The 24895-nt window shown below is 43.4% G+C and overlaps 1 protein-coding gene across 3 annotated transcripts in view; it reads left to right on the top strand.

The window, feature by feature from the left end:
- Positions 1-24895, top strand: part of CTNND2 (catenin delta 2) — an 886845-nt gene that overhangs the window by 658078 nt on the left and 203872 nt on the right. For all 3 annotated transcript variants that reach the window (XM_032470087.1, XM_032470083.1, XM_032470094.1), the window contains one exon: positions 9182-9395. In XM_032470087.1, coding sequence (XP_032325978.1) covers positions 9182-9395 — 214 coding nt within the window. The remainder of the gene's footprint in view (positions 1-9181; positions 9396-24895) is intronic.

Raw genomic sequence — 24895 nt, 5'->3', positions numbered from 1 at the left:
TGCCTTACACAGGTTTGTGTTTGCAAAATTTGTGTGTGTTCCTCTAAAGCTGTCTTATGAGATGCTGAACAATACATGAATTTTGCTTTGCCACTCACACTATGTTGGGTTGGGCTCAGTTTGGAACACAGTGAGGGAGGCTTTTATTGGAGGGGTTCTTTGCAATGGTCACTACTTAGTGAGTTTGCATTTTGTATCTGCAAGGACAGTTCAAAACTTATGCCATGTGATGGAAGCCATTAGGCTTATTGGGAACACGTTGAGTATGTCTGAGTGATATCTTTAGGAAAGGAATTTTGGAAACACTTGTAATTCTTCCTTTTTAAAAAAAAAGGAGACAAGGGGGCTTTCCCTGCGTGCTCTGGCAGAGAAATGTTGAAACTCGCAGCAGTTCTGAGCGCCAAGGAGGGCTTGTGGAGGGTGTGAGCGCCCAGCCCCCAGGTGGGCAGCTCTGAGGCCCCTTTCCACCTCCTGCCCGCTTCACTGGTGGCAGCAAGGTTTTCAGTAGAGAATCCGCTGCCTGCATTTTGTCTACTTAGATTGACTGTATTTCGTTCTGAGAAGGGGGAACGTTGAGAAAACTTCTCTGCGCTTGATCGCACTTAACATGCGGGGAATCGAAAGGGCCGAGGACTGTGGTGGGTGTAATTTGTTTGCAGTGGTTCAGGTATGTTTTTCCTTGTAAGGTGTCTTGTGAAATGCATCGCCGAGTGGAACGACAATTCACATTCAGACCAAAATAAAGGGCTTTTCCCCTCGTACTTTTATCTTTTTAAATGATCAGATCATGAGGGTGATGAGAATGTGGAAGTTCAAACTACTGTAAAATAGATCATTTCAGAGATTTACACGAGAACTGGTTTTCTTTAACCAGAGTCATGGACAGGAACCTGCTACTAATACAGAACTAGAACATACCAGCTACCTCTCTTAAATCGAGGATAGTTAAAAAAAAGAAGAAAATGTTCAGATTCTCCCCTTTCAAGATGTTCATTTTGCTCTATGTTTATGTGGTTACCTCTGCCATGGCTTCAGTACCAGCTGAGGACATGTTCAGTGGGCAGTGGGGTGGGAGCTGGATTTGGAAATCTGTCCAGGGTGACAAAGATTCTAGGAATCCGAGACCTTTGGATTAGAAAAATAAGGGAAATCAAAGAGGAAGAATAATGTGTTTATAGACTTTTGAAATTCTTTCCATGTCAGTTTCAAAAGCCAGCGAGCATTCTACTGGACACAGAGACAAAGCCAAACCCTTACACATCCTGTCACAGCGAATGAGTAGCACCTGGGAAATCTCCATGTAACTAGAACCTTCTGAGACCTTTTAGTGTGTTCCTGGTTGTATCTTTTGCTACCAGTTGCAGTTTTTCATCTGTTTATTAGAAGTTAATTTGTGAACAAAATCAAAACATGGTCCTTCTCCCTCTTTTTGCTTACAAATTCTGTTTCAGGGGGGGAAAAATCCTTTTTCTAAGAACTAGAATCACCTCAAAATTAATTTGAATGCCTTTTTTCTGGTCAATTAAGTTACTATAACAAGAAAAATCATTGCATTTCTGTTCTTTTTAAAATATAGCTTAATTAATTCACTGTACTTGCCTTGGAAATGTATCCAGCAAAACATCTCATGGGTGCAATATCGATGCGGCACATTTAGATATTATTTTTTAAATGATCGATACAATTCATACAGTTCATTCTAGAATAAATATATCCCTTATATCATCTCATTAGTTAGATGCCAGATTGGATTGATGAAATATTCAGTAATACACAGTTTACACACTAAATGAAATTTATGAAGTTGTAACTCTGAATTGTATGCCTTTCACTGGTCATGGTGCTCAAAACACCTAAACTCCCCGGTAGGTTTCAGGGAAGCATTTTTAAAGGCGAGGTGGGGGAGGGGGAGTCCCAGGGTATGTGATCAGCTCGTGCACAATTCTCTGGATGATGGGGAGGTGGTAAAGGCTAACAGCATCAATCCTTAGGAACCAGTAGGTCTGGGGGCTACGTGCTCATGGTCATCAAGTAGTTAATTTCTTCCATTTGGTGGTAGGTTTTGCATCTGTAAAACAACTCAGGAAATGTGCCTCAGATACTATTATCTGGGTACCTCGGAGAGGAGCTCCAGCAGAGGATGGGGTGGGGGGGTTCTGTCCGGGGAAGGCCCTATAGGGTCTTGCTCTGTTAAACAGTTCTATTTTACTCAGAGGCAACTACATGTACATACATCAGTGCAGATGATACTGGAAGCCCTGATTGTTTAACTGGCTTGACTATAAGGACGAGGGATGGAGTTCAGTGAGGTAAGATATGTATTTGGCAAAATGATAACTTTGCAATTTCCACATTAAAGTTGACAGTGAGATTCAGTCAGCTCTGCTTAAGCCTCTGGTTTCAGATCCACAGACTCTGTATCTTCCAGTGGCTTTTTAAGCAGAGAAATTTACTTAATTTTTAAACATTAATAAGGAACAGAAAGCAACTAAATCTATTTTTTTTTTTACCAACACCATTGAAAAGTAGCAGTTAATCGGAAATTTACTGAAATCCTTGAGTCCGTAGTTCCTCTTGTTAGTCAGCCTCCCTTCTATAAACGGGATCTCAGACGCGGCGACTTGATTATTCTTAAGTGCCTAGAGCAAGAGGAAGAAGCACTGTATGTTTTCAGTCCTGCAGACTCTTATTTAAATTTACTTTGCATCTCAGGTCCAGCCTAGTTTCTTTTCTCACACGAAACCAGAAGCACAGAGAGGTATCCGTTTTGCTTTGAATGGAACAGACCCCAGAGAGGTGGGGACACTACACCCAGGGAGCTCTCTGAGGTCCTTGTCTCACCTGCGAGAGGTCAACAAACAGCTGCTGCAGCCTCTTCTCTCTTTCAAGCCGGGCTCCAAATTCTTCTCTCTTTCAAATGCAGAGTGGGCGAGCAGTAGCCGGCGCTCTCAGGGTCTGCTAGCCTCAAAGCAACTTTTCAGAGTATTTTCCTAAATGAAGGCAGGTGCCTCCCAAGAGGAATTCTGGTCCCTGTTAAAGTAATTTTTTAACACAACATGCGTCATCCTCATCTTTATAATTTTATGAAGACTTTCATGAACATACAAACATTGCTGTAATTGGATAGGTCCTAAATTATTCATTGATGTTGATGTCAATTTAATGATAATAGCTAGTTCATTTGGCAAATATATTTTATTCTCAATAAACACAGATAATGCTGAGAGTACCACATCCATTAAGTGGTGAGGCCCCATTTTTTGCAATGGGTAATATTGTGAAGGAAAAGCCTGGCTGGGCTAACAAGATAACTCACAAATCTAAGTATCGGAATACTGATCTGACTTCTGCTGGACTAACTTGTAAATCTAGGTTAATTAGTGTTGGTTTGCTGTTTATGTTTTTTTGCTAGCCAGCTGGGTTTTCAAAGATACATATCTGGCTTTGGAATATTGGTTTGCTGCCTCCCTGCCTCCACTTTTGTGATAATGATGCTGCTAAAGCTGTTCCATGCCTATTGGCCAAATACCCCAAGCTTGTACTTTACCCTATAAAACCTCACACGCACGTCTTGGAGGTGCTCAGAGCTTCGGAGCAGAAGCCCCTCTGAGCCCGCCGGTGTAATACATCTGAGTACTCCAACCCTCTGAGTGGTGCTTGTTTCTTGGCTGGCCTGTCATTTCCGTAACAATATTGCATTACTTGCATTTTTCTTGTATTTAATTTAATTGCCCAACCATCTGTTTTCTGATGTAAAAGGGATAGATAGATAGATAGATAGATAGATAGATAGATAGATATAGATATCTATCTATCTATATATATATATTCTGCCTTGTCATGAAAGGGCAAGGAGGAAAACCATTGCATCCTACTCCAGAATGATTTTTAGATAATTTTAGTTCTAGAGTTTAAATTGTAAAAATTCTGTAAACATTCTTTTAAACAGTGGATTGTAATGGCTGAAATATATAAGCCGTTTTCATTCTTCCCTGGTGAAAACTGGGTAAGTTTTAGTGATTCTTCACACATACATCCCAGCTTTCATCCCCAAGAGACTGTCTACATCAGGTTTAAGGATGTCCTCTTTGTAAACCACCTAAAAGGACAGGCAGCAGGGGGAGTTTTGCTTTGTTTGATTGGTTGGTATATTTTTATTTCTGCTGGGTATAGGGTTCATCAGCTTCCATCCTCCTTACTTTTTGTAGACTGCTCTCTCCTAAATTCCTGAAGTTCAGAGCTAAGCAGAAAAATAAATGTGAGCTGTTGACGTAGGAACTACACTGGATCGTATATCAAAGAGTCGTTTAATAAGTGAATTTAAGACTGTCTATTCAGGTTATGTGTGAAATGCCCTCTCCAGTCATTCCCTAGCAAGTTCAGGAAACTAGCAGATAGAAGATTTGTTCAGTCCAGACCGAATTCAAGCTATCGCTTCCCTCTATGTAGTTCAGTGTCGACAGTTTTTATTCAGTCATCTGTATTAATGTAAATAAATTGGGTTCACGCAATCAGTCTTAAGAAAGAAGCAGACCCAACAATAAGTTACCACTGCAATCTATCAGAAAGGCCAAAATCCAGAACACAGGCGCCACGAAATGATGGTGAGGATGTGGACTGCCGGTGGGAGTGCAAAAAGGTACCACTACTTTGGAAGACAGGTTGGCGGTTTCTTGCAAAACTAAACATACTCTCACTGCACAATCCAGCAATAGCTGTCCTTGGTATTTCCCCAAAGAAGTTGGAAACTTATGTCCACACAAAAACCTGCACAAGGATGCTTCCAGTAGCTTTCTTCCTAACTGCCAAAACATGGAAGCAACCAAGATGTGTTTTAGTAGGTGAATGGATAAATACACTATGTTACCTCTAGACAATGGAAAATTATCCGGCACTAAAAATAAACAAGCTTCCAAGCCACGAAAAGACATGGAGGAATCTTAAATGCACATTACTAGGTGAAAGAAGCCAATCTGAAAACGCTACTTACTGGATGATTCCAACTATGTGACATTCAGGAAAAGGCAAAACCGTGGAGATTGTGAAAAGATGAGTGGTTTCCAGGAGTTAGGGACTGGGGGAGGGAGGTGAACAGGCAGAGCATAGAGGGTTTTTAGGGCAGTGAAATTCTTCTGTGTGATGCTGTAATGGTGGATACACTTCATCACGCATTTATCAAGACTCACAGAATGTACAACACCCAAGGGTGAACCCTAATGTAAACTCTACTTCTGGTGATAATGGCGTCGGTGTAGATTCACGGATTGTAACACAGGTACAGCCCTGGGGGGAATGTTGATAATGGAGGAGGCTGTGCATGTGTGAGGACAGTGGCATTTGGGAACCCTCTGTACTTTCTGCTCCATTTTGCTGTGAATGTAAAACTGCTCTAAAAAAATAATATCCATGTGAAATATTTTTTAAAAGAGAGAGCGAAGGAAACTAACACATGATCAGCACTGCACCATCCTTCCCTTCCTCTGATGAATATGCATGAACTTACTGCCCTGTGACAGCCATGCTTCTAGTGGGTTTTATTTTGTGGTATTATATATATTGGCTATAACATTATATAGTATTTTATTGACTTTGTTTCAATAATATTAAACCTAGAATCTTTTAAGACTTGACTTTTGAAGAATTCTGCATGAACTGGTAAAGGGGGTAAGGGAAGAGGGTTCATTGGCCTGAAATGATAGTGTAGGGGCTAAAACAGGGGTCCCGCCTGTTGGATGTGGAGCAATTGATGGGGAGGATAAATGGAAAATAGGTTGCTTGCCATTTAGCAGGAGAGGAAGTATAGGTACCATGTCAAAGAAGAGAGTTTCCCCTGATTGTCTTTCAAAGAGAGTTGTGCTTTATGAGTGTTTAAAATGAGTTTGCTTGGAGCCTTACAAGAGTCTAAAGTTGGATACAAGAAGAAATCAGAAGAATTGGGTGCAAGAAGAAGTTGAAGGGAGGAGGGTCCGGGAGAAAAGCAGAGGGGAAGTGAAGAGGGCAGTGTGGGGACCCATCCATTGCCACCCAGAGCCCTGCAAGGAATAACAACCCTGCAAGAGAACTGAAAGTCTACCCTATAACTTTCTCTCTGATCCCGTTGGGAGTGGGGAGGCTGTGGGAGGAAGAACCAAGGACCTGAACATCACATTTCACATCTGTGAATGTCAGCTCGGATGATGTTTGCCTTCAGGAAATGTGTAGGATTCTCATATTCTTAGATAAAATTCAACCTCAAGAAAACAAAAGGTTATTTTTTGTATTGGCGATCTAGTGACGCCCAAAATAAGAGCAAATGAAAAAGTTTATCATCTTGTTTGAGTTACTCTAGATTAAAATAGAATTTAAGATTTCATTATAAATTTGGATATATGGCATTAATTAGGGTCACACTGAAAACGTCATTTTCTCATTATATCATTAACTGATACTGCCTTCATTTTGAATTCATTTTCCCTTTTAAAGCTTTGGAATAATATTTTAATAGCTTAAGTCACTAAGTTGTGTGAATGGGAAATATATTATCATAGATTAGGAATATTAACTATACTATACAGAGCAGCTAAAGTGGAAAGAGAGAGGTAGATTTACTATACCATTTACTTTTAATACATAGCCAGTCGGTTAACTATAAGAATAGCTTTATTACCTCTTTTATAGTAGTTTCATCATTACTAAAATAATTAAACCTAGATAATTTTTAAAGTAAAGCACATATGTGTGATTATACACACACAGAGAAAATGGCATTCATAGTTTAACCTTTTTGTGCAGGGAAATAAAGCGAATGTGTTATAGCTCAGATGTACGTACGGGACTGTGTCTAGCAAGAGACTTCATCTCTCTTGGGTGGGTGCCAATCAGGCCCTCGGTAAAACTGTAAGTTGGGAAGAAGTTGTTTTCTGATCCTTTCTTAGCTTTTTCTGATTGACCCAACAATGCCTTAAGCCACCTTCCACTGGTGCTGTTGGCACCGCAGGCGGTGTGGGCACCTCAGGGACTTGCTTCCCAACCCTGTCCCCCTTTTGTAGTGGGGGGAGGCTCCTCTCCTCTGTCCCTGGTCCTGATCTCACCGCAGGTGCAATACCACATTTGTGTTTTCTAAATGAGGGACGTAGAGCCCATGAGTTCTGTGAGGATTCCAACTTCTCCTGCTTTCATTTGGTTGACAGATGGAAATAATTCCTCCAGGCATACTCTGAGTCATGAGATGGTCCACCTTGAGTGAGTGGTGCATGTGCCCCTTTTTTTTTCTTGTCAGCTGGTGCCAGAAGATCTGTCGTAGCCCCTTGGAGATGGTAGATGTTCACACAAGGCGTTTTTCCCCCTTTGAAGAGGGGTAGTACTCAGTCTTGAAAAGGTGGTGTTAGCTAACCTGAGGAAGAAATACTGCTGTAACGAGTAACGCACTCCCCCACCATTTACTCACCAAATATCTATTGAGCATCTACTGTGTACCTGGCATTGCTCTTGGAACAGGAATGGGGATCTATTAGGGAACAAACCAGGAGACTTGCCCTCAAAGAACATACGTTCTAGCAGAAGACAGACAATAACAAGAAACATAATAAAGAAGTCAGGACAGATTAATTGCTCTGAAGGATGCTATAACAGATAAAGGCAATGCCAGAATGCTGGGTTGGGGAGTGGGTGGGGTTCAGATGGCAATTTTAAACAGTGTGGTCAGAGTAGCCACATAGAGAACGCGGCATCTGAGCACTTTGAAAGAATCCGGGGATTTAGCCATATGCCCCTGCATATCTGTGAGATGAATGAGTTTTCTGTAATAAAAAAACTAAGCAGGGAAGGTGCCATATTATACTCATTCATGCCAAATTACAATTCTTCAATCCCTGAGGGACACTGAAGTTAAAGAAAGGAATATTACTGCGTGAATTCTATTATTTTTCCAAATAAATGCAGAAATATTCAAATACAACTCTGCTAATGAAAACTCCCATGAAATGGCCTGTATGTAACTAGACAGTTTGTTTGCAGTTTAAATTTTTGAAATAATCTAAAAATTAAAGGACAGCAAGAAGAACACACATCTAGAAACATACTGCAAGTTTTTTTTTCTTCACTTACTTATTTGTAAAACACCCACGTTCTCTTTGGGTAAAAAGAATACCAGAATTTCTGGGTCTTGAAGTGAAAAGAAAAAAAGTGAATGAAGGGCTGCAAATGGCAAAATGTCATTTCTTAAGGGTGAGTTGAATCCCATCACATATATATGCTGCATCTTCTTTATCCATTCATCTATTGATGTGCACTTAGGATGCTTCCATATCTTGGCAATTATAAAGAACGTTGCTGTTAATAGCGGGGTGTATGTATCTTTTTGAACTAATTCTTATTTGGGGTTGGCTTTATTCCTTTGATAACTATGTAAGTTTAAAAAGCTAAAGCTCTAAACGTCCTTAGAAACAATGAACAGTATATACATGTAAATTTTAAAAATATGTTCAGGATATTGTGTATATGTATTTACATGTAATATATTATATATGTGCTGTCAAATTGTGACAATTCTACCTAATAAAACTGAAAAATGAAAAAAAGAACACCAGAATTTAATATTATTGTGTTATTATTAATCAAATACCCCTGTTAAGTGCAGCATACCTCGGTCTCAGGGTTCTGACCAGCTGTCATGGTGAATGATGTTCTTATTTTCCAGATCTTCTCAGATGAAAAGCCTCTGTCACTTCTGGTTTCTCGTGTAGCTTCTGGTTCCTTTGAAAGGTTGGGAGCATTTCCCTAGTAAGCATAATTTTCACATTTTGTACATCCATCCTGCAGCCTTTTAAGACGGTGGTTACATTTAATAAGTCTTAGGAGCGAGCAGCATTTTGGCCTCTCCGTTGCCTTCATGCCATGAGTATGTGGTGTATTTTTATAGAGAGAAGTGGCTGAGACACCCGATGGGAGGTGGAAATCACCTTTCCAGAATTCTGCAGCTTTAAACGAAAGGCATTTGAATTGTTATCGGTAGGCTGTTAAAACAAGTAAAAGCACTAAAATCTGAAGAGAACCACAGTTTGTTTTCTTTGCCCTTTGTCAAAGGTCTTCGTTCAATTCAGTGCAATTAATTGTAGCAACTCCTTCACGTGGAAAACCTGTCTGGGTTTAAGTAGCGCGCGCTTCGTCTCGAAGGCAAAAGGTGTGTCCTTTGCTCTTTCAGATAAGGCGACAAGGGGGCATCCAGCTCCTGGTGGACCTGCTGGATCACCGGATGACGGAAGTCCACCGCAGTGCCTGTGGCGCCCTGAGAAACCTGGTGTACGGGAAGGCCAACGATGACAACAAGATCGCCCTGAAGAACTGCGGCGGCATCCCGGCGCTGGTGAGGCTGCTCCGCAAGACCACCGACCTGGAGATCCGGGAGCTGGTCACAGGTTAGAGGCCTTTTTCCTTAACGGCAGGACTGACTCTAGATAAATTTTCCATCATCACTGCAGCAAGGTGCTAACCGGGTATCACGGTGCTGGGCATCTCTGAGGGCGGAGAGCACAAGCAGTCCCAAGGCGTGTTGGCCGATAACAAAAGTGGGTCAGAGGGTACCAGGTGTCACACTGGTAGGCTGGTCATTTAAATAGTTAGAATGCAATTAACAGAACCGTCCTAAAATTCTATGACCCTATTTCAGTCTTCGTCGTCTGATTTAGAAGTAGTTGACATCTTACAATACCCGCGGCTCATCATCAGAATGATGTTAGTAATAACTGAAGAAAGGAAAAGGCATGTGAGTTACGGGTCATAAGGTATGTGTTCTGGTTTCTAGTGCGGTTAACAGCAGAGAGCTTATTGTATGTGACAGTTAATTTCTTGAATAAAATATGTATGCCTAGTAGAAGCCCCCAGGTTATGTAATATTACATATTAAGGAATTTTTCAAAAGTGGTCGTGAGAGAAAGCCTTTCCATGAGCACGGAACCTTCGAGTTTTGTGAAACTGACATAATTATAGTAACTACCTCCCAGAGCCATGAGTGAATGGGAACATGTGAGGCCTTTCGCGCGGACCTTTCTTGGAATATGGATGGACGTAGGAAACATCAGTCATCGGCTATGTCCCTCACTTTTTATTTTACTTTATTTTTTTTCTAATATTCTTAGTGCTGTTCTTCTTTGTGTTGCTGAAGTGCCGTCAGTTACAATGTGTCAGTTTCTGGTGTAGAGCATCATGTGTCCGTCATGCATATACATACATATATATTCGTCTTCATATTCTTTTTCATTATAGGTTAGTACAAGATATTGAATACAGTTCCCTGTGCTGTACAGAAGAAATCTGTTTTTAATCTATTTTCATATATAATAGTTAGTATTTACAAATCTTGGACTCCCAGTTTGTCCCTTCCCCTCCCCATCCCTCACTTTTTAAATGTGCAGTTTTACTTGTTGGAGGCCGAAGGGTGTCAGGGCCTCAACGTGGCATTTCAAATGGCTCTTCTTGATTGTGTACAAATCACTGGTCTACGTGATATTTGCCTTTTGGCGCATCAAAGTACCCCTTCCAGCAAGTATTTGGCAAGTGGATTGCAAAGTTGACTGTCGAAAAAGGATCTTTTAATTATCCATGATTCCACCAACCTTCTGTCTTGACTCTAATATTTCCTTGTGGCTGTGCTGTTGAACATATGTGAGCTTGTTCATTTAAGAAAATACATGGCAGAAGCTAGAGTCGTAAATATTTGTTCATTCTTGGGTCAAGACTCCCAGGATAGTTTCTGTGATTTAAACCCTTCAAGATGATTATCACATCTCTTCGTACTCTTAGCTAAATTAGAACTAGACCCCCATTTTCTCTTGTTTTGTCTTTAAGTGGAGGACTGGCTTTATGCGTGAGAATTAAGTTGTTAAGGGTTGCAGTGTTATAATAATGTTTCACACTGAACTAACGTGGGGTGACATGGTCAGGGAAGATAAAGCTATTACTATGCACATATGATGTGTAGGATAGTTTGGAGGGGAGTTAAATAGCTGAAAACATACTCTGCCATGACAGTTAAGAGCACTTGTCCTTATTTTCATGGATTGCGTTTAAATCGGATGTGCCTGGAAGAGAAAGGACTCAATGTGTGTGATGGAAAACAAACACCATGGTGCTTTTGTGCATTAAGACCTTGCCGATGGATATGTGAGGCCAGCACAAGTCAAAGAACATCCTGCTGTATACCTATTCCACTTCATAATGTGAAAGAACTAGATTTTACTAAAATTTGGATTTTCTCCAACACAAAACCCTTGTCTACAAGCATTCTCTGCGGTGGCTTATCTCATTGCCAAAGAAACTCAGCCACACGCAAAAGGTTGAGGTGATGGACGGCTTCAGTTAGAAAGGAGCTGGCAGCAATGCCTTTGTCCCACGACATCGCCCTCACGGCACGCCCTGTGCTTCGTGTGACATCGGAAGCCGAAACGAAGGAACTGACGGCCGGCTACCCCGTTGCCCTCAGCGCTGCTCCGACAGGTGCTGGGCGCCACCCATCACCTGCACCTGCGTAACATCCGGAGCTTCTCTGTGAGCCCCATTTGGAAACAGCCAGAGGCAGATGAACTCTTCCGAACGTCAGCAAGCTTCCCTTCCCGGCGCAGCTTTGGCTGTAGGAACGACGCTCGTACTTACTACAGGGAGCGCGCAGGTGCCTCTTACTCTCCCCCTTTTGAGAAGAACCAAGGTTTGCACCCACCGTTTCTTCATCCGCATGAGCGGGTGGCCCAGACGCTCTCTGCCGCCCCTCCTAGAAGAAACGCCGTCTTCTGCTCCGACGCCATCCGAGCCGTCGGAGCGGGAAGGATGCAGAGTGACAGTGGCTGTTGCTGCTTCAGCGGGTGTGTCGTTCTGCCTCGCCAGAGGTAGGCTCTTACCGTGCATGGCTGAACTTCGGACATGAATTTCACCTTTTTCAAAGAAAAACAAGTGGTCAAAGCATTTAGGCTGGCTGAAGCTCACGGTCACTGGGGTCGCCATGCTGATAACTATGGATGGAATAACTAGATGATGGGTGCAGTGTGAGGGAAAAACAGCAAGCACCTTGGCCAAGTACCACTCTAGAAGAGGAGACTGGAAGGGAGCACGTAGGAGAGCGTTCCGACGGGAAGGGGGCGCCGCTGCAGGCCAGGCTGCAGTAACAGAACCTTCCAAATGCCCACACTGGCGGGACTCGGGCGTGCCGACTTCCTTTTCAACAGAGCATCAAGATGCAGATCTAGCCAAAGCTGACTCCACTGCCTGCTGCAGAGGTAAAATGAGGCAAATGGATTCACCTCCAAGAGCCTGAAAGTCGTTTTCATCTTCAGCAGCAGCCGCGCTCATCTGCCAGAGCGAGCTATGAAAGCTGGGATCCTGTTGGCACCTGCAGGCTTTAGGAATCCAGCACACTGAACTCGATTTAACCTCAAGGTCATCCAATCCTCCATTTCTCTTATGTGCTAGTCTCTTTCCTCTCCTCTGAGACTCTTGTCTCTACCTAAGTAGGATGAAATTTTTACTCCAGTGAGTCCAGGCCCTTCATTCATTCCTTAGTCGCTGGTTTCTCAAATGCTTTTGAACATCTATGGTGTCAGGTGTGTGCTGAGCCTTGACCATATATCTGCACGTGGGGGGCTGGCGGTCAGCTGACCCAGCCCGGCACAGCCGCCTTGATGTTTACGCCAGCGCCCACTTATGGTTGGGGGCCCCGCTGTGAACTGTCACACCCTTGCATTACTGGCTGCAAATCATTAAGAGCGTTGTCCCTGGCAAACGTGTCCATGTTTTAGAAACTTAACCAGACAGACGAGCAGAAAAAGAGTCCATGGCTCTGGAGGGTGGAGTAGAGGGTAAGAGGACAAAGGATCCGTTCACTTCGTTGTCACCAGGACCCTCCTCAGAACCTTCTCTGGAATTAGGTTAGACATGCTTGCATGAATTAAATAAAACAAGGAACTGTGCCCTTGACTTCCTTTGTCACTTTTCAGCAGACCTAAAACGGAGTTCAGCAAGGAGTAGGGATGTTCCGGTCCCCTCTCATACTCAGAGTTTTTTGTGTCATGTTCTTCCTGCACGTTAGTGAACTCTTGAAAACAGGTGTGTGTTGAAAAAGCATTATAATATAAGGGAGAGTTATGTAGGCTTTGAATTCCTCCCTAGATGTTTACAAACTAGGATGTTTTGTAAACAAATACTCAGAAGAACAATTTTAGTAATTAAAAAAAAAAAAAAGCTTGTTGATAAACCAGACTTTAGATTACACTTAGGCCATATATCCAGAAGGATCTGGAGCAAAAAATTATAAACAATGAAAGACTAAAAGAAATAAATGATCTTGCAGAGCTTTAAATTATGTACTGAGGATTCCTTGGCAAACTGTTTGAACAATAGAATGTTAGAAATTGAGGTATTTACATTCATTTACATTCAACACATAACCACGCATGCTTAAAAAAACAGCTGCCTGTTTGCACTGCAGTATCTATTCATAGTGGAATATATTTTGCCACTGCCTGTTAGGCCTTGCAATAAATAATTTTCTTCCTATGCAATAATTGCCATGAGATGATGATCAGAATTTTATTTAAATCCAGTTGAAGCTATTATCTGCTAGCCATTACTTGAAATGTTCCTAAGCAAATAAACTTTGATTAGAGATGCCGCATGTCCTTTGGGCTTGACTAATACAATTCTTCTCTCTCTAAACACGGAAATAATCAACCTAAATTTTGAATGCCCAACTAAAGATTTCAGAATGCCTTCCAAATCATAATAAAGCCATTTTTATCAAACCATAAGACCTAATAAATAAGTTGTATTTCAGTCGAAAGCAAGCATCTTAAGACTTCCACTTCTCCGAGAGCAAGATTTCTTTCATCTTATGCTTCGTATACCCAGATAGTCTTTCCTTTTAATTAAGCAGACAAGCCTCAGTTTAACTACTTTACGCACTAGCATTAGGACCGTTGATTTAATGCTTTAGTCTCCAAAGAGCTCCAAAGTTACGTGACCCCAAAATTTATATGTTGAGGTCCTAACCGATAGACCCTCAAAATGTGACTCGGATGTAATTAGTTAAGTTAGGGCACTAAGATAGGATGGGGCCCGTAACTGATAGAGCTGATGTCTTTATGGAAAAAAGAAATTTAGACTGAGACACATCCAGGGGAATGCCATGAGAAGATGAAGGCGGAAGTAGAGGTAATGCTGCAAGCCAAGGACACCAAAGATGGCCAGCAGACCACCAGGAGAAAGGCATGGAACGGAGTCTTCCTCACAGCCTCAAAAGGAACCAGCCCACGGGCTTCTAGCCTACAGAACCACACGTCAATGAGTTTCTGTTACTGAAGCCACTCGGTCCATGGGACGTTGTCACCACAATCCCAGGAATCTGATACAGACCTGCATCCGGCTGCCCTTCGCCTACTCTCAGATGTGAGCAGATATCTTTTTGGTCAGGAAAGTAAAGAAATGCCAATACATGCAGAACCGTGAGGGCTTAATTAATCATGTTGCCGCGTTTAAAATAAGTAAGACCCTGTTGGCCTGATTTCTTAATGCGTCTTCTTAAAACAACTTCTCGTGAAGGATTGGACGTGGCGAGGATGGTAATCAAGTGCTTCGTCTTCTTTTAATCGAAGCAATAGCTATGGTCAAAAAATAAAATAGGATAAAAATGCTTATAATGGAAACAACAGTCCCCTGCCTCATCTGCCCGCCGCCAGTTCCCTCGGAGACATTCAGCCTTCATTTTTGCTTTGTTTTGCTTTGTGCTTCAGTTTGCTCGTGATTACGCCACGTCTTTAAACCACATGCTTGTCTCCCCATCTAAACCAATTATTACAGGCTTGTTGTACTAACTTTCCATCGTGATGGAAGAGGATTTTTTGCATTTTCACCACTCATGCCTTCTTCTTTCCAAAGTGGAGGGGTCGTTACCCTCGGTTCCTCTGCAGATTCACTCGGTAACTTCAGTTACACTTCCATTTCTTCCGTCGAACACAGAGCCTCTCTCTTATCACCCGTTTTGTTAAGATGAGGATATCAGTGCTGTGTCTTCACCTTTCTCCTTCACAACCGCCGGCATCATACTTGACTTTAATGGCCAGGGTTGAATATAATTGCACTTTCTTCCATAACCGTAGTCAGTCTTCCAGAGTTTTCTGTAGCCTGATTTAAAAACCTGAAAGCCGGAGATCAGCCTTTGCCTTATGATGGAAAAGCTGACCCATGTGGTACCTGTTTCCCTGTGGGTCCGAGTGACGATGCCTGTCAACAGAGTACATTTCTAGCATCATATCTGGATGGATCCTCCATCAGCTATGATGCCCGCGAACTCAACTGTCCATTATTTCAATAAGCATTAATTCCTTGGTTTTCCAAAGATCTCAGCACCTGAATCTTCTATCCTTGGGGCAGATTTAAATGATTGCGCTCTAGACCTGCTGCATAGCTTTCCTGGGTTGGAAGCTCTGTCTCCTAGATCCCATGACCTCCTCTTCTTTGGTTTCCTCTCTAATAAGTTCCTAAAAAATGGTGCTGAACTTCTGAAAATGTCACTGCTGAATCCTTATACATGATTGTTATTTACTAGATATGGATGGGTAGAAAGTTATTTTTCTCAGGAATTATTTTCTGGAATTTAGTTTTATCCTTGATACTATAAAAGTCTGTGATGATGTACCTAGGTGATGCCTTTTAAAAATTTTATTGGTATTGGTCACCTTTAATTGAGTCATGACCTTCAGTGCCTGAAAATTATCTTGTTATCTTTTTTAATTTGTTCATTTCTTTTCTTCTCTTTCTGGAGTTATTATTGGTCAGATTAGTTTGATTTTTCCTCCCTCTTGTATTTTCTTGTATAATCTGAAGCCCTTTGCCTTTTTGTCATACGTGCTAAGCAATTTCTCTAATATCCAGCGTTTCCCTCAGCCTGTCTATGAGGGGTTTTGTTTTTGTTTTTGCCTTTTGCAGGGATCTAGGGAGGTAGTAGTAGCAGTATCTGAGTTCTACAAACTGTCTTTTGTGGTTTTTAATAATTTCTAGTCTAGTTTTATGAATGTAAACTATTCTTGAATTTCTCGAAGGATATTATTTAGAACTGAGGCTTTTTTGTCTCTTTGCCATGAATCATCTCACTTTGCTGTGGTTTCGGTTTTTTTGTTTGTTTTTATAGGAGCCTTTCTCATTGATTTTGCCAAATAAGCTTTTTTAAGTTGAACTATAGTCAGTTTACAATGTTGTGTCAATTCCTGGTGTACAGCATAATGCTTCAGTCATCCACATACATACATATATTCCTTTTTGTATTCTTTTTCATTAGAGGTTACTACAAGATATTGAATATAGTTCCTGTGTTAGACAGTAGAAACTTGTTTATCTATTTTATGTATATTAGTTAGTATCTGCAAATCTTGAACTCCTGGTTTATCCCTTCCCATCCCCTTTTCCCTTTGGTAACCATAAGTTATTTTAAATATGGTCCTAAATTCTCTGCTCATTTTTAAGATGAAAGGAGTGCAGAGTTAATCTGAGCTCTGTGTACATTAGTGAAACTTGATAACTGTGAGCTTGACTTTAGGTGAGCAGGTAGGAGTGAGCTGTTGTGATGGGGGTGTCCTTTAAGTTTCTTGATGAAGGGGGCTTTTCTCTGAGGCTCAGATATCCACATTAGCTTTTTAGCTCTCCCCCGATGCAACCAATCTCTTAGGAGAATATTCTTCTGAGTTGTTTGTTTGTCTTATTTATTTTTCTGGCCAGGAGAGAGGGGTCTAGGATTCCCCCAGGGCCATCAGCCACCTCATTGGGTCATCAGGACGGGGTCTCCTCTGTGCTATCCTGCCTTCCCCTTCTAAGGCCCCAGCCAGCTCACATCTATCTGTATCTCAAAGAAACGTGATGAAATTTCTCCCCTGCTGAGTTACGCCTTCCGTTCTCTTCTTTTCTCCGTTATGTCCCTAATAAATAACGTCCTCCCTGTATCTACCGAAGTTTTGAATAGTTTGGTAGATAAGACAAAGTTTAAATATTACTAAATATTATCTCTATTGCCAATAGAAGCCAGGTTGGAGGCATTACTTTGCTGGCCAATGAGCTTACGATTTCAAAAGAACTCTGGGTTGGGGGAGGCGGGGAGTGCATAACATTAATCAATTCTGGGCATAAACACCTTTATGGAAGGAGACATTAGAACAGAGGGAAAACATTTTCCCCACTAACGTCCTCCAGCCTGTTTTTTTACCTCTTATTTTATTTGTATGATCACCCAGAGGCGTGGCTTGTCTCTCCAAAGCAGGGGCCAAGCATTTTGTCAAGGTAGCCTTTTCTCCGTCTTCATGGAGCTTTTCGGTGATCACCGGGACTCCTGGTGGGCATTTTATGTATCACACCAAGAGGTACTGAAATGGGTCAGAACAGCACATGATTTAAATCAAATCCAGGGTCACTGTCTTCCCAAGATTCAAAATTAAATCCAAGGCTTATATATTATCCCAAATAATGTCCAGCCATGTTATCCAACATAGCATTTCAGAGGTTCTGCAAGAATATTCAACAGCATTGTGAAGATAAAAAAAGAACAGAGACATTCCAGTAATGAAATGCCAGTGATGTAGGGATGCTTCGAATTTTAATGTAATCCCCTACCAAATACCAAATTCCCAAGGAGAAATTAAAAATCAAAGTTTAAATCCACTTCCATGTTGAAGTCCAAAGACATTAAAGTTCAAAAGAATTAAAGGCTAAAAATCCATATCTCTTGCCATTGTGTGTTGAAGTTCAAAGTCCACAGTTCTTAAGTTAGCTAACGTATAAAAACCATCCTCCCCAGCTTTTTTACTCTGCATCATCTCTACCAGAAGGGTCCTCTGGGGTCTGGTCTCTTCAGCATCCAGGGCTGCCTCTCACTGGAATTGGTGACCTACTCCTGGGGGCCTCAGGAGATGCACTGATTCAGTGGCAGCTCCCACTCGTCTCACTGTTCAAAGGTGTGACCCCTGGTGCATCCCCATCACCTTTAGAAAAGAGGCCAAGCCATCAAGAGCCGTTGTCCCAGACACAGGTGCATCCCCAGGACCAGCTCGAGCCAAGACCGCAGCAGCCACTCAGTGAAGTCTGTACTGGTTGCCTACGGCTGCTACGACAAATTTCCACAAATTTAGCCATCTGAAACAATGTAAATTTAGTATCTTCCAGTTCTGGAGGTGAAAAGTCCGAAACAATGCTCACTGGGCCAAAATGGCTAAAATCAAGATGCCATCAGGGCTGTGTTTCTTTCTGGAGACCTTAGGGGACAAACCTTGCCTTTTCTAGCCTTTCTAGCTTTAAAAAAAAAAATTGCATTTCATGCACATTTTAATTAAATCATCCTAATACCCCCAATAAATGCCTGTCTAGAAAGAAGCTGCCCACATTCCTTGACTGGTGACCCATTTCCACTGTTTTCAAAGCCAGCAACATGACATCTCGGATGAGTCTTTCAAAGTCACATCTCCCATGACTGCTGCCAGGAATGGTCCTCTGCTCTTAAGGACCCATGTGATTAGATGGGGCCCACCTGGGTAATCCAGGTGGCTCTGTAGGAGAATCTCCTCATCTCAAGATCCTTAAATTAATCACAGCTTCAACATCCTTTTTGCCATACAAGACAACATATCCACAGGCTCTGGAGATTAGGACATGGACATTTTTTGAGAACTGTTATTCTGCCCACCACAGTATTGGAGGGAAGAAGAGTAAATGGAGATCTTGGAGCTAGTGAGTCAGGTGAGGCCAGTCTGGTGGTGCCTGGCTTCCAGAGTCCACGGTGGGTGAACTTAAGCTGAATCTGGAGAAAAAAGTCCCAGCACAAGGTTAATTAAGCCATTAAGCGTCCAGGCAGGCATAGTGTCTCCTCTTCGGGAGAGTGGAATTGTAAACATTGCTGCTGTCTTGCCACATTGAGACACTGTCCCCAGGCATGTAGCTTGTGGGTTGATCACAGAAGCATGTGTGGTATGAGTGATATGGACAAAGGGACTTAAGACTGGGATGAAACCTGATCCACTCCAGGGGCAGCTGGTGAGGAAATCTGAGGGAGGCTTTGCCTCTTTGTCTGGTGCGGGGCCTGAAGTTGACGCTGGTCCAGGCAGAGATGAGGAAGACAACCTGGATAGGAAGGAGGGGCAGCGAGACCAGCAGGCACCTATGAGGACAGACTGGCACCCTCTCCTCCCTCTCATTGGCTGCGTATTGGCCACATGGGAGACACACAGAAGCTGGCACCCTGTGCCACAGCCCTCCACATGTGCCTGGCCCAGGACTCTGGGAAGCTGAAACAGGAGACGTGGTGGGGACTGGCGGGGCTCTGACCCTAGGAGGTGGAGCAGCCCACCAGCAACACAAGTGGCAGCAGCGTCCGGTGCCCCCGGCCCTCGGAGCTCACTGCCTGCTGCTTCCCTGGCCCTGCCAGCTTGCCTGCAGGTTTCTCCAGGGACATCCCCAACCTGGAACGGAGCAGCGAAGGGAATTCTGGGAGGCATCAATGCAGCTCAGCTGGGGTGATGCAGCACACACCCACCACTCTGGGTCTTTTCAGAGGAGACTTGTTTCCTTTTCTCCATATTTAAAACCTCTGTTAATTTCCTCTTTGGGAGTCAGGTGTCTTGGCTTCGCAGTGCCGCACAGAGGATGTGTGCTATCTCATGACACACTCCCTGTTTACAGATGTCCCTCCATCCTGTGCTGCATCATCTGTTCCTCCACTTTGTACCATGGAGTCACAAAATCACCTGTCACCGTGTAGGCTGCAGAATCGCCCTCTGCAGGTTCCCAAACTGAAGCTGCTCTTGTTCTTGCTGAAACTCATGCTTCTGTGACCCAGTCCAAGCTCGTACTGCTCACCGCACAACAGGCCAATAAATCAAGGGACAAACTGTTAGAGCAAAGAATAGCAACTTTATTCAGAAAGCCAGCAGACAGAGAAGATGGTGGACTAGTGTCCCAAAGAACCATCTCACCTGAGTTAGAATTCCTGTTCCTTTTATACTAAAAGGGGAGGGAGTAAGGTCAAACATTTCCTGGTTCTGATCAGCCTTCAGAGGGGTAGTATTAATGTCTTTCTGCCCGCAGCCATTCATAGGTGGGCCTGGTAGGGGTATTTCCTGTGAGCTAAACAAAGGTGTTTCAGCTTAATGCTCATCACCTGGGAGACAGGGTCCCTAGAAGATGGGCTATGATATATAATTGAAGCTTATAGGCAGTATCTCTTTAGTGGTTAACTTGTAGCAAAAGCAATAGAATACAAAGTTGAAAGTAAAAGAAATGGATCCAACGTGGAGTCGGAGTCGGATTTTTCCTCCCTGTTTCACTCCCAGGAGCCTCTCTGCTCTGTGATCCTCCAGTCACCATCTCTGCTCGTTTGTGTTCTGGGCCCTGAGATCCACATCTTCCTCTCATTGCCTTCTTCTGCTGTGATGGGACGTGCTTCTGTGATGTGTCTCCCTCTGCGCGTCCCCCACATTCGCAGGGAGGCTCAGTGGAGCTTCCACCTACTGCACAGGCTCCTTCACTTGGACACGCTGCTTTCTTGTGTGTGCAGGGATAGCTATTTGCTGGAACTGAGTCCTACCTTCCTTTACTTTGCCTTTGCTCCCAAACCTGCAAGCATTGCTTTAGTGGCAGCGTGCTTTTCTGACATTCCTCTAGATTCCAGAACAGGAGATGGCAAACTTTTTCTGTAAGGGACCAGAAGGTAACTGCCTTAGCTTGAGGGCACAGAGTCTCTGTGACAATAGGACAATAGGACGATACTAAACCAGTGGTTGTGGCTGTGTTTCAGTTTAATAGTATGTATATAAGCAAGTGGCTGGCCCCCGGGTTGTAGTTCATAGAAGCCTCTATTGCCCCCTCTCATCATCAACCAAGTTCTGAACAAAATTAAGAGGGAAGCCACATCATCAACTCTTCACTCAAGTTGGTGGCCAGGCTCTAGGTCTGTTTGCCAAGCAGGTTTGTTGACACAGAAGCTCAGAATTAGGCAGGGGTACCACCAAGTCACAGGCAGCAGATGGAGGCAGCCTTCCCCCCGCCTCCACCCAACCCTGCCTCCCCAGGACACATCCCACGGAGACCAGGCAAACCGGATTCCCTGGGGCCACTTATTCCCAAAAGGAGGAAGGGCAGAGCTGAGCCAAGCCATCCATGATCCACTGATGACTTGAGAAAGCTCCCCACTCCCCGGATTGGGACCAGTGAGGGGGTGGGAGAGGCCTGTGTTGCATTAATTGTGCTCCATTCACAGGAAGGAAACAGCAGTCCCGGGCAAGGATCACTCCCTGCCCACTGATTGCTATTAGTGCTAATGGGTCCCCGAGGGGAAGAAGAGATGAGTGTGCGCTCGGTCTGCCTCTTGACCCCAGCTCATCTCCTAACCACCTTTGTGTCACACACATTCTGTTCTTATCTCCCGTCATCTGAACCATTTTTAGGGTTATCTCTATAGCATTACCCCAGTTATGTCCAAACGCAAAGGGGGAAAACTTACAACCCTCAGCACTGGCTCTGATGTCTAATTTCCTCTCCAAACAGGTGGAGTCTAATCAAATTAGGAAATTTACAGCATTAACCCCCTGCCCACCTCCACTCTTGGTTTCCAGAGACGGAAGCAGCTTTGTAGGCTGTGGATCTAACTCGTTCATTCATTAAACAGATGCTTGTTGAGTGTCTACTGTGTGGCAGTGAGGTTTCAGTGCTCGGGATACAGGAGTAAATACCCAGGTACCGACCAGCCGTAGACCATCTCTAGGGGATGGCGCTCTTCCTAACGGCCCAGATGGTGGTGCCTGGGTACCAGGGAGCCAGATGGAGGAGGGGAGGAAGAAAGGGCACAGCTGGGAGGGGCCTTGGATTTCAGTTGATTTCCATGTGAAGAAGTGAACTACATCATGACTTTGCGTAATTTCAACATCCATCAAAAGAGCCGCTGTGGAATGTGGAATGCTTCAAGCTCAAATCTCAGAGACCTGCCCCCTGAGAGCTTACATTTCAGTGGACGAGACGGATAATAAACCTGTAATTTGAGGGAGCAGCAGGGGCTGTGATGAAAAATGAAGCCAGCTGAGATTAGAATGTGATGGGAATTTATTACCTGGAATGAAGCTCAGCTTAAAGGAATAAAATGCCCCAAATAATGGTGTGCTAACTAAGATGGAAGTCTGGAGGGTGCATCCCAGGATGAGAACACAGCCCTGTCCCGTGGTCCTCAGATCCCACCTCCTTCCAGGATGGACCATTCCTCTTGTTAATGACCATGATGGCAGCACCTGTGTTCTACATCAAGCCATTCTGATATAAAGTGTTTTTAAATGAGTTCATGATAGCTTATGTCATCATAAGATAAAACTTGTTGATGGTAGATCAGTCTTTAACCTTTCTTTGCTACAAATGCCACAGAGAAGGACACAGTGGATGTACCTAAAGCTGATACATGACATTATTTCCTTGTTTTAAATTCTTACTGCTCCCTAATATGCCTGACCCGAGAATCAAGGTATTCTCTGCATTCCTGTATCCCAGAAAGGTCTTAAAAAAATTCCTGAACACCCACCACTTACCAGTCATCCTTTTGGGTCCCCTGAATACGCCCAGCAGTCCCCTGAGCCTGGATTTAAAGGAGTTGCTCCGTGTCACTGCTGACCCATGGTCCGTGCTTGGCCCTCTGTTCCTAAAGTCTGTCTGCTTTACCCTGGTGATTTTGCAATTCCCCCAGTCAAACACAGATTTCTGGGCCCCAAATCTCTTTGGTAACAGCCTAGGACTCCACATTTTTAACAAGACCCTACGGCAGTTCTCATGACCCTGTGTGTTTCAGCAACATCGCTTGCTAATCTCTGCAGGCCACCAGTCCCCACTGTGGTTTAAGAGGCCTGGATGTGTTTTGAGAGATGCCAGAATAATTTGTTGCTAATAGTAACTAAATTATAAAAAGATGTGGCTCATTTAGCTTTTCTTTTCTTTTTTTTTTTTTGCAAATTAGAAAGAGTTTGAGGTTACCACTTACTCTAATGTGCTTTCTTATGTAAGAGAGACACAGTGGAGCGACTTTTAACAAATGTTGCCGAGATTGCCCACAACAGTTCCCTAACTTACAGACAGCGGTAAGCCATTGCTATCGATGGCTCTGTAAACTGGGAGGAGACTTGTTACTATCATCGTCCTCTGCTTCCCTGCAAAACATCTGGGGGTTTCATCAGGACCTCTGTGCAGCCATCTGAGCTTAATGCTTGAGTGACATCCATCTCCCACGCTGCCGAGGTAGCATATTGGATGTTCCCAGAATGTCTGAGGTTGTCTTCATTTTTCATCACCATGATCATTGGTGCTGATGATGAGGGACATACCTGTGCTTACCTGCAATTGAGTTTCAGAGCATGCCAGAACATCGTAAAGGTTCAAAGGAAAGTGTTGCCAGGGGCGTTTTGTCTTGCTTTGTTTATTTGCCCAGACGGAAATGTACAGTGTGTTTTACTTGTTAGGTCTGACAACGCATAACTGATTTGTGGCTCTACTCTGCAACCCACGAGTTACAAGTTAATTAGAAGCACTTTTCCCTAATTATATTTGAGAGTTTGCTCTATTTGCTCTACAATTATCACAAAAATTACATTAACGGGTGTTAACGAACACAACATGGAAATCCCCACTGGATCCTGGAGGAGACGAGAGAATTAGAGAATGTCTACGTCCTCTGCCCAACACCTGTTTTCCTTCCCAGCAGATGTTTTTATTTGTTATTCTCCATGAAATGTTCAAAACAAACTTCCTTCCTGGTCGTCCCTTTGAGGATGGAACTCAGCCGGGCAGGGAGAAGCTTCAGTTTGGGTTTGCATGTGCCAAACTATCTTAACTTCACGACTCACTCTTCCAGTGGGCTGCCCATCGTGACTGCTGGTGTATTTGCCATCACAGCAGCTGTGTGCCGTCCACGCGGTGCCCTCCCATGGGAAAACCCAGAGGAAGAATCTCTGTGATTTCTTAACACAGGGACCTGGATCATAGAGATCTGTAATCCCAGAGACGTAAGGAAAGTGTCCTGAGCAGCTGGCTTTCCTGTCCACATTCTTTCCTGTTTCCTCCTGTATATATATATATCTGAGCAACACTATGTGCAAGGCAGAGTGGATGAGATAAAATATGAAAATGATGGAGCTTTGAGCTCTGTCCCCAAGGAGCTGTCAGTCAAGTATGAGAGAGGGGCCACATGGACAAAGTAAGCACTGAAAAGGGGCCAGAAGAGCCTCGAAGAGCAAAGAGAATTCTCAGTCGAGGAGATCAGGAAAGACTTACTGAAGAAAGTAACGTTTGTACAGTAGTCCCTCTTATCTGAGATTTCCGTTTCTGTGGTGTCCATTACTTGCAGCCAACTACAGTCCGAAAATATTTACCAATTCCAGAAATAGGCAATCGGTAAGTTTTAAATAGTGTGCCTTTCTGAGTAACATGGTGAAATCATCACACCCGGAAGCAAATCACCCCTTTGTCCAGCGTGTCCTGCCCATTAGCCACTGAGTAGCCGGCCCAGTTGTCAGCTGGACTGTCTCAGTGTCACAGTGCTTGTGTTCGAATCACCCTTATTTTCCTTAAGGACAGCCCCAAAGTGCAAGAGTAGTGATGCTGGCAATTCAGATATTCTCTTATGGTACTGAATTTATAAATTAAATTTTATCATTGGTACATACGTATAGGGAAAAGCATGCTGTATATAGAGTTCAGTGCCATCTGCGGCTTCAGGCATCCACTGGGCGTCTTGGAACGAGTGTAATGGGTTTTAGAGCAGGGCTTGAGTTTGGCTTTCAGATAACGGCAGCAAGAGACTCAAACACATGTCACAAGCCAGCGGGGTGAAGCCTCCCATACGTGCTCGCGGAATCACCCTTCCTCTAGT

This window comes from Camelus ferus, chromosome 3 (assembly GCF_009834535.1).
Source record: "Camelus ferus isolate YT-003-E chromosome 3, BCGSAC_Cfer_1.0, whole genome shotgun sequence".
Classification (NCBI taxonomy): Eukaryota; Metazoa; Chordata; class Mammalia; order Artiodactyla; family Camelidae; genus Camelus; species Camelus ferus.
Note: the sequence above shows the minus strand (reverse complement) of the source record. Positions and strands in the feature narration are given on the sequence as shown.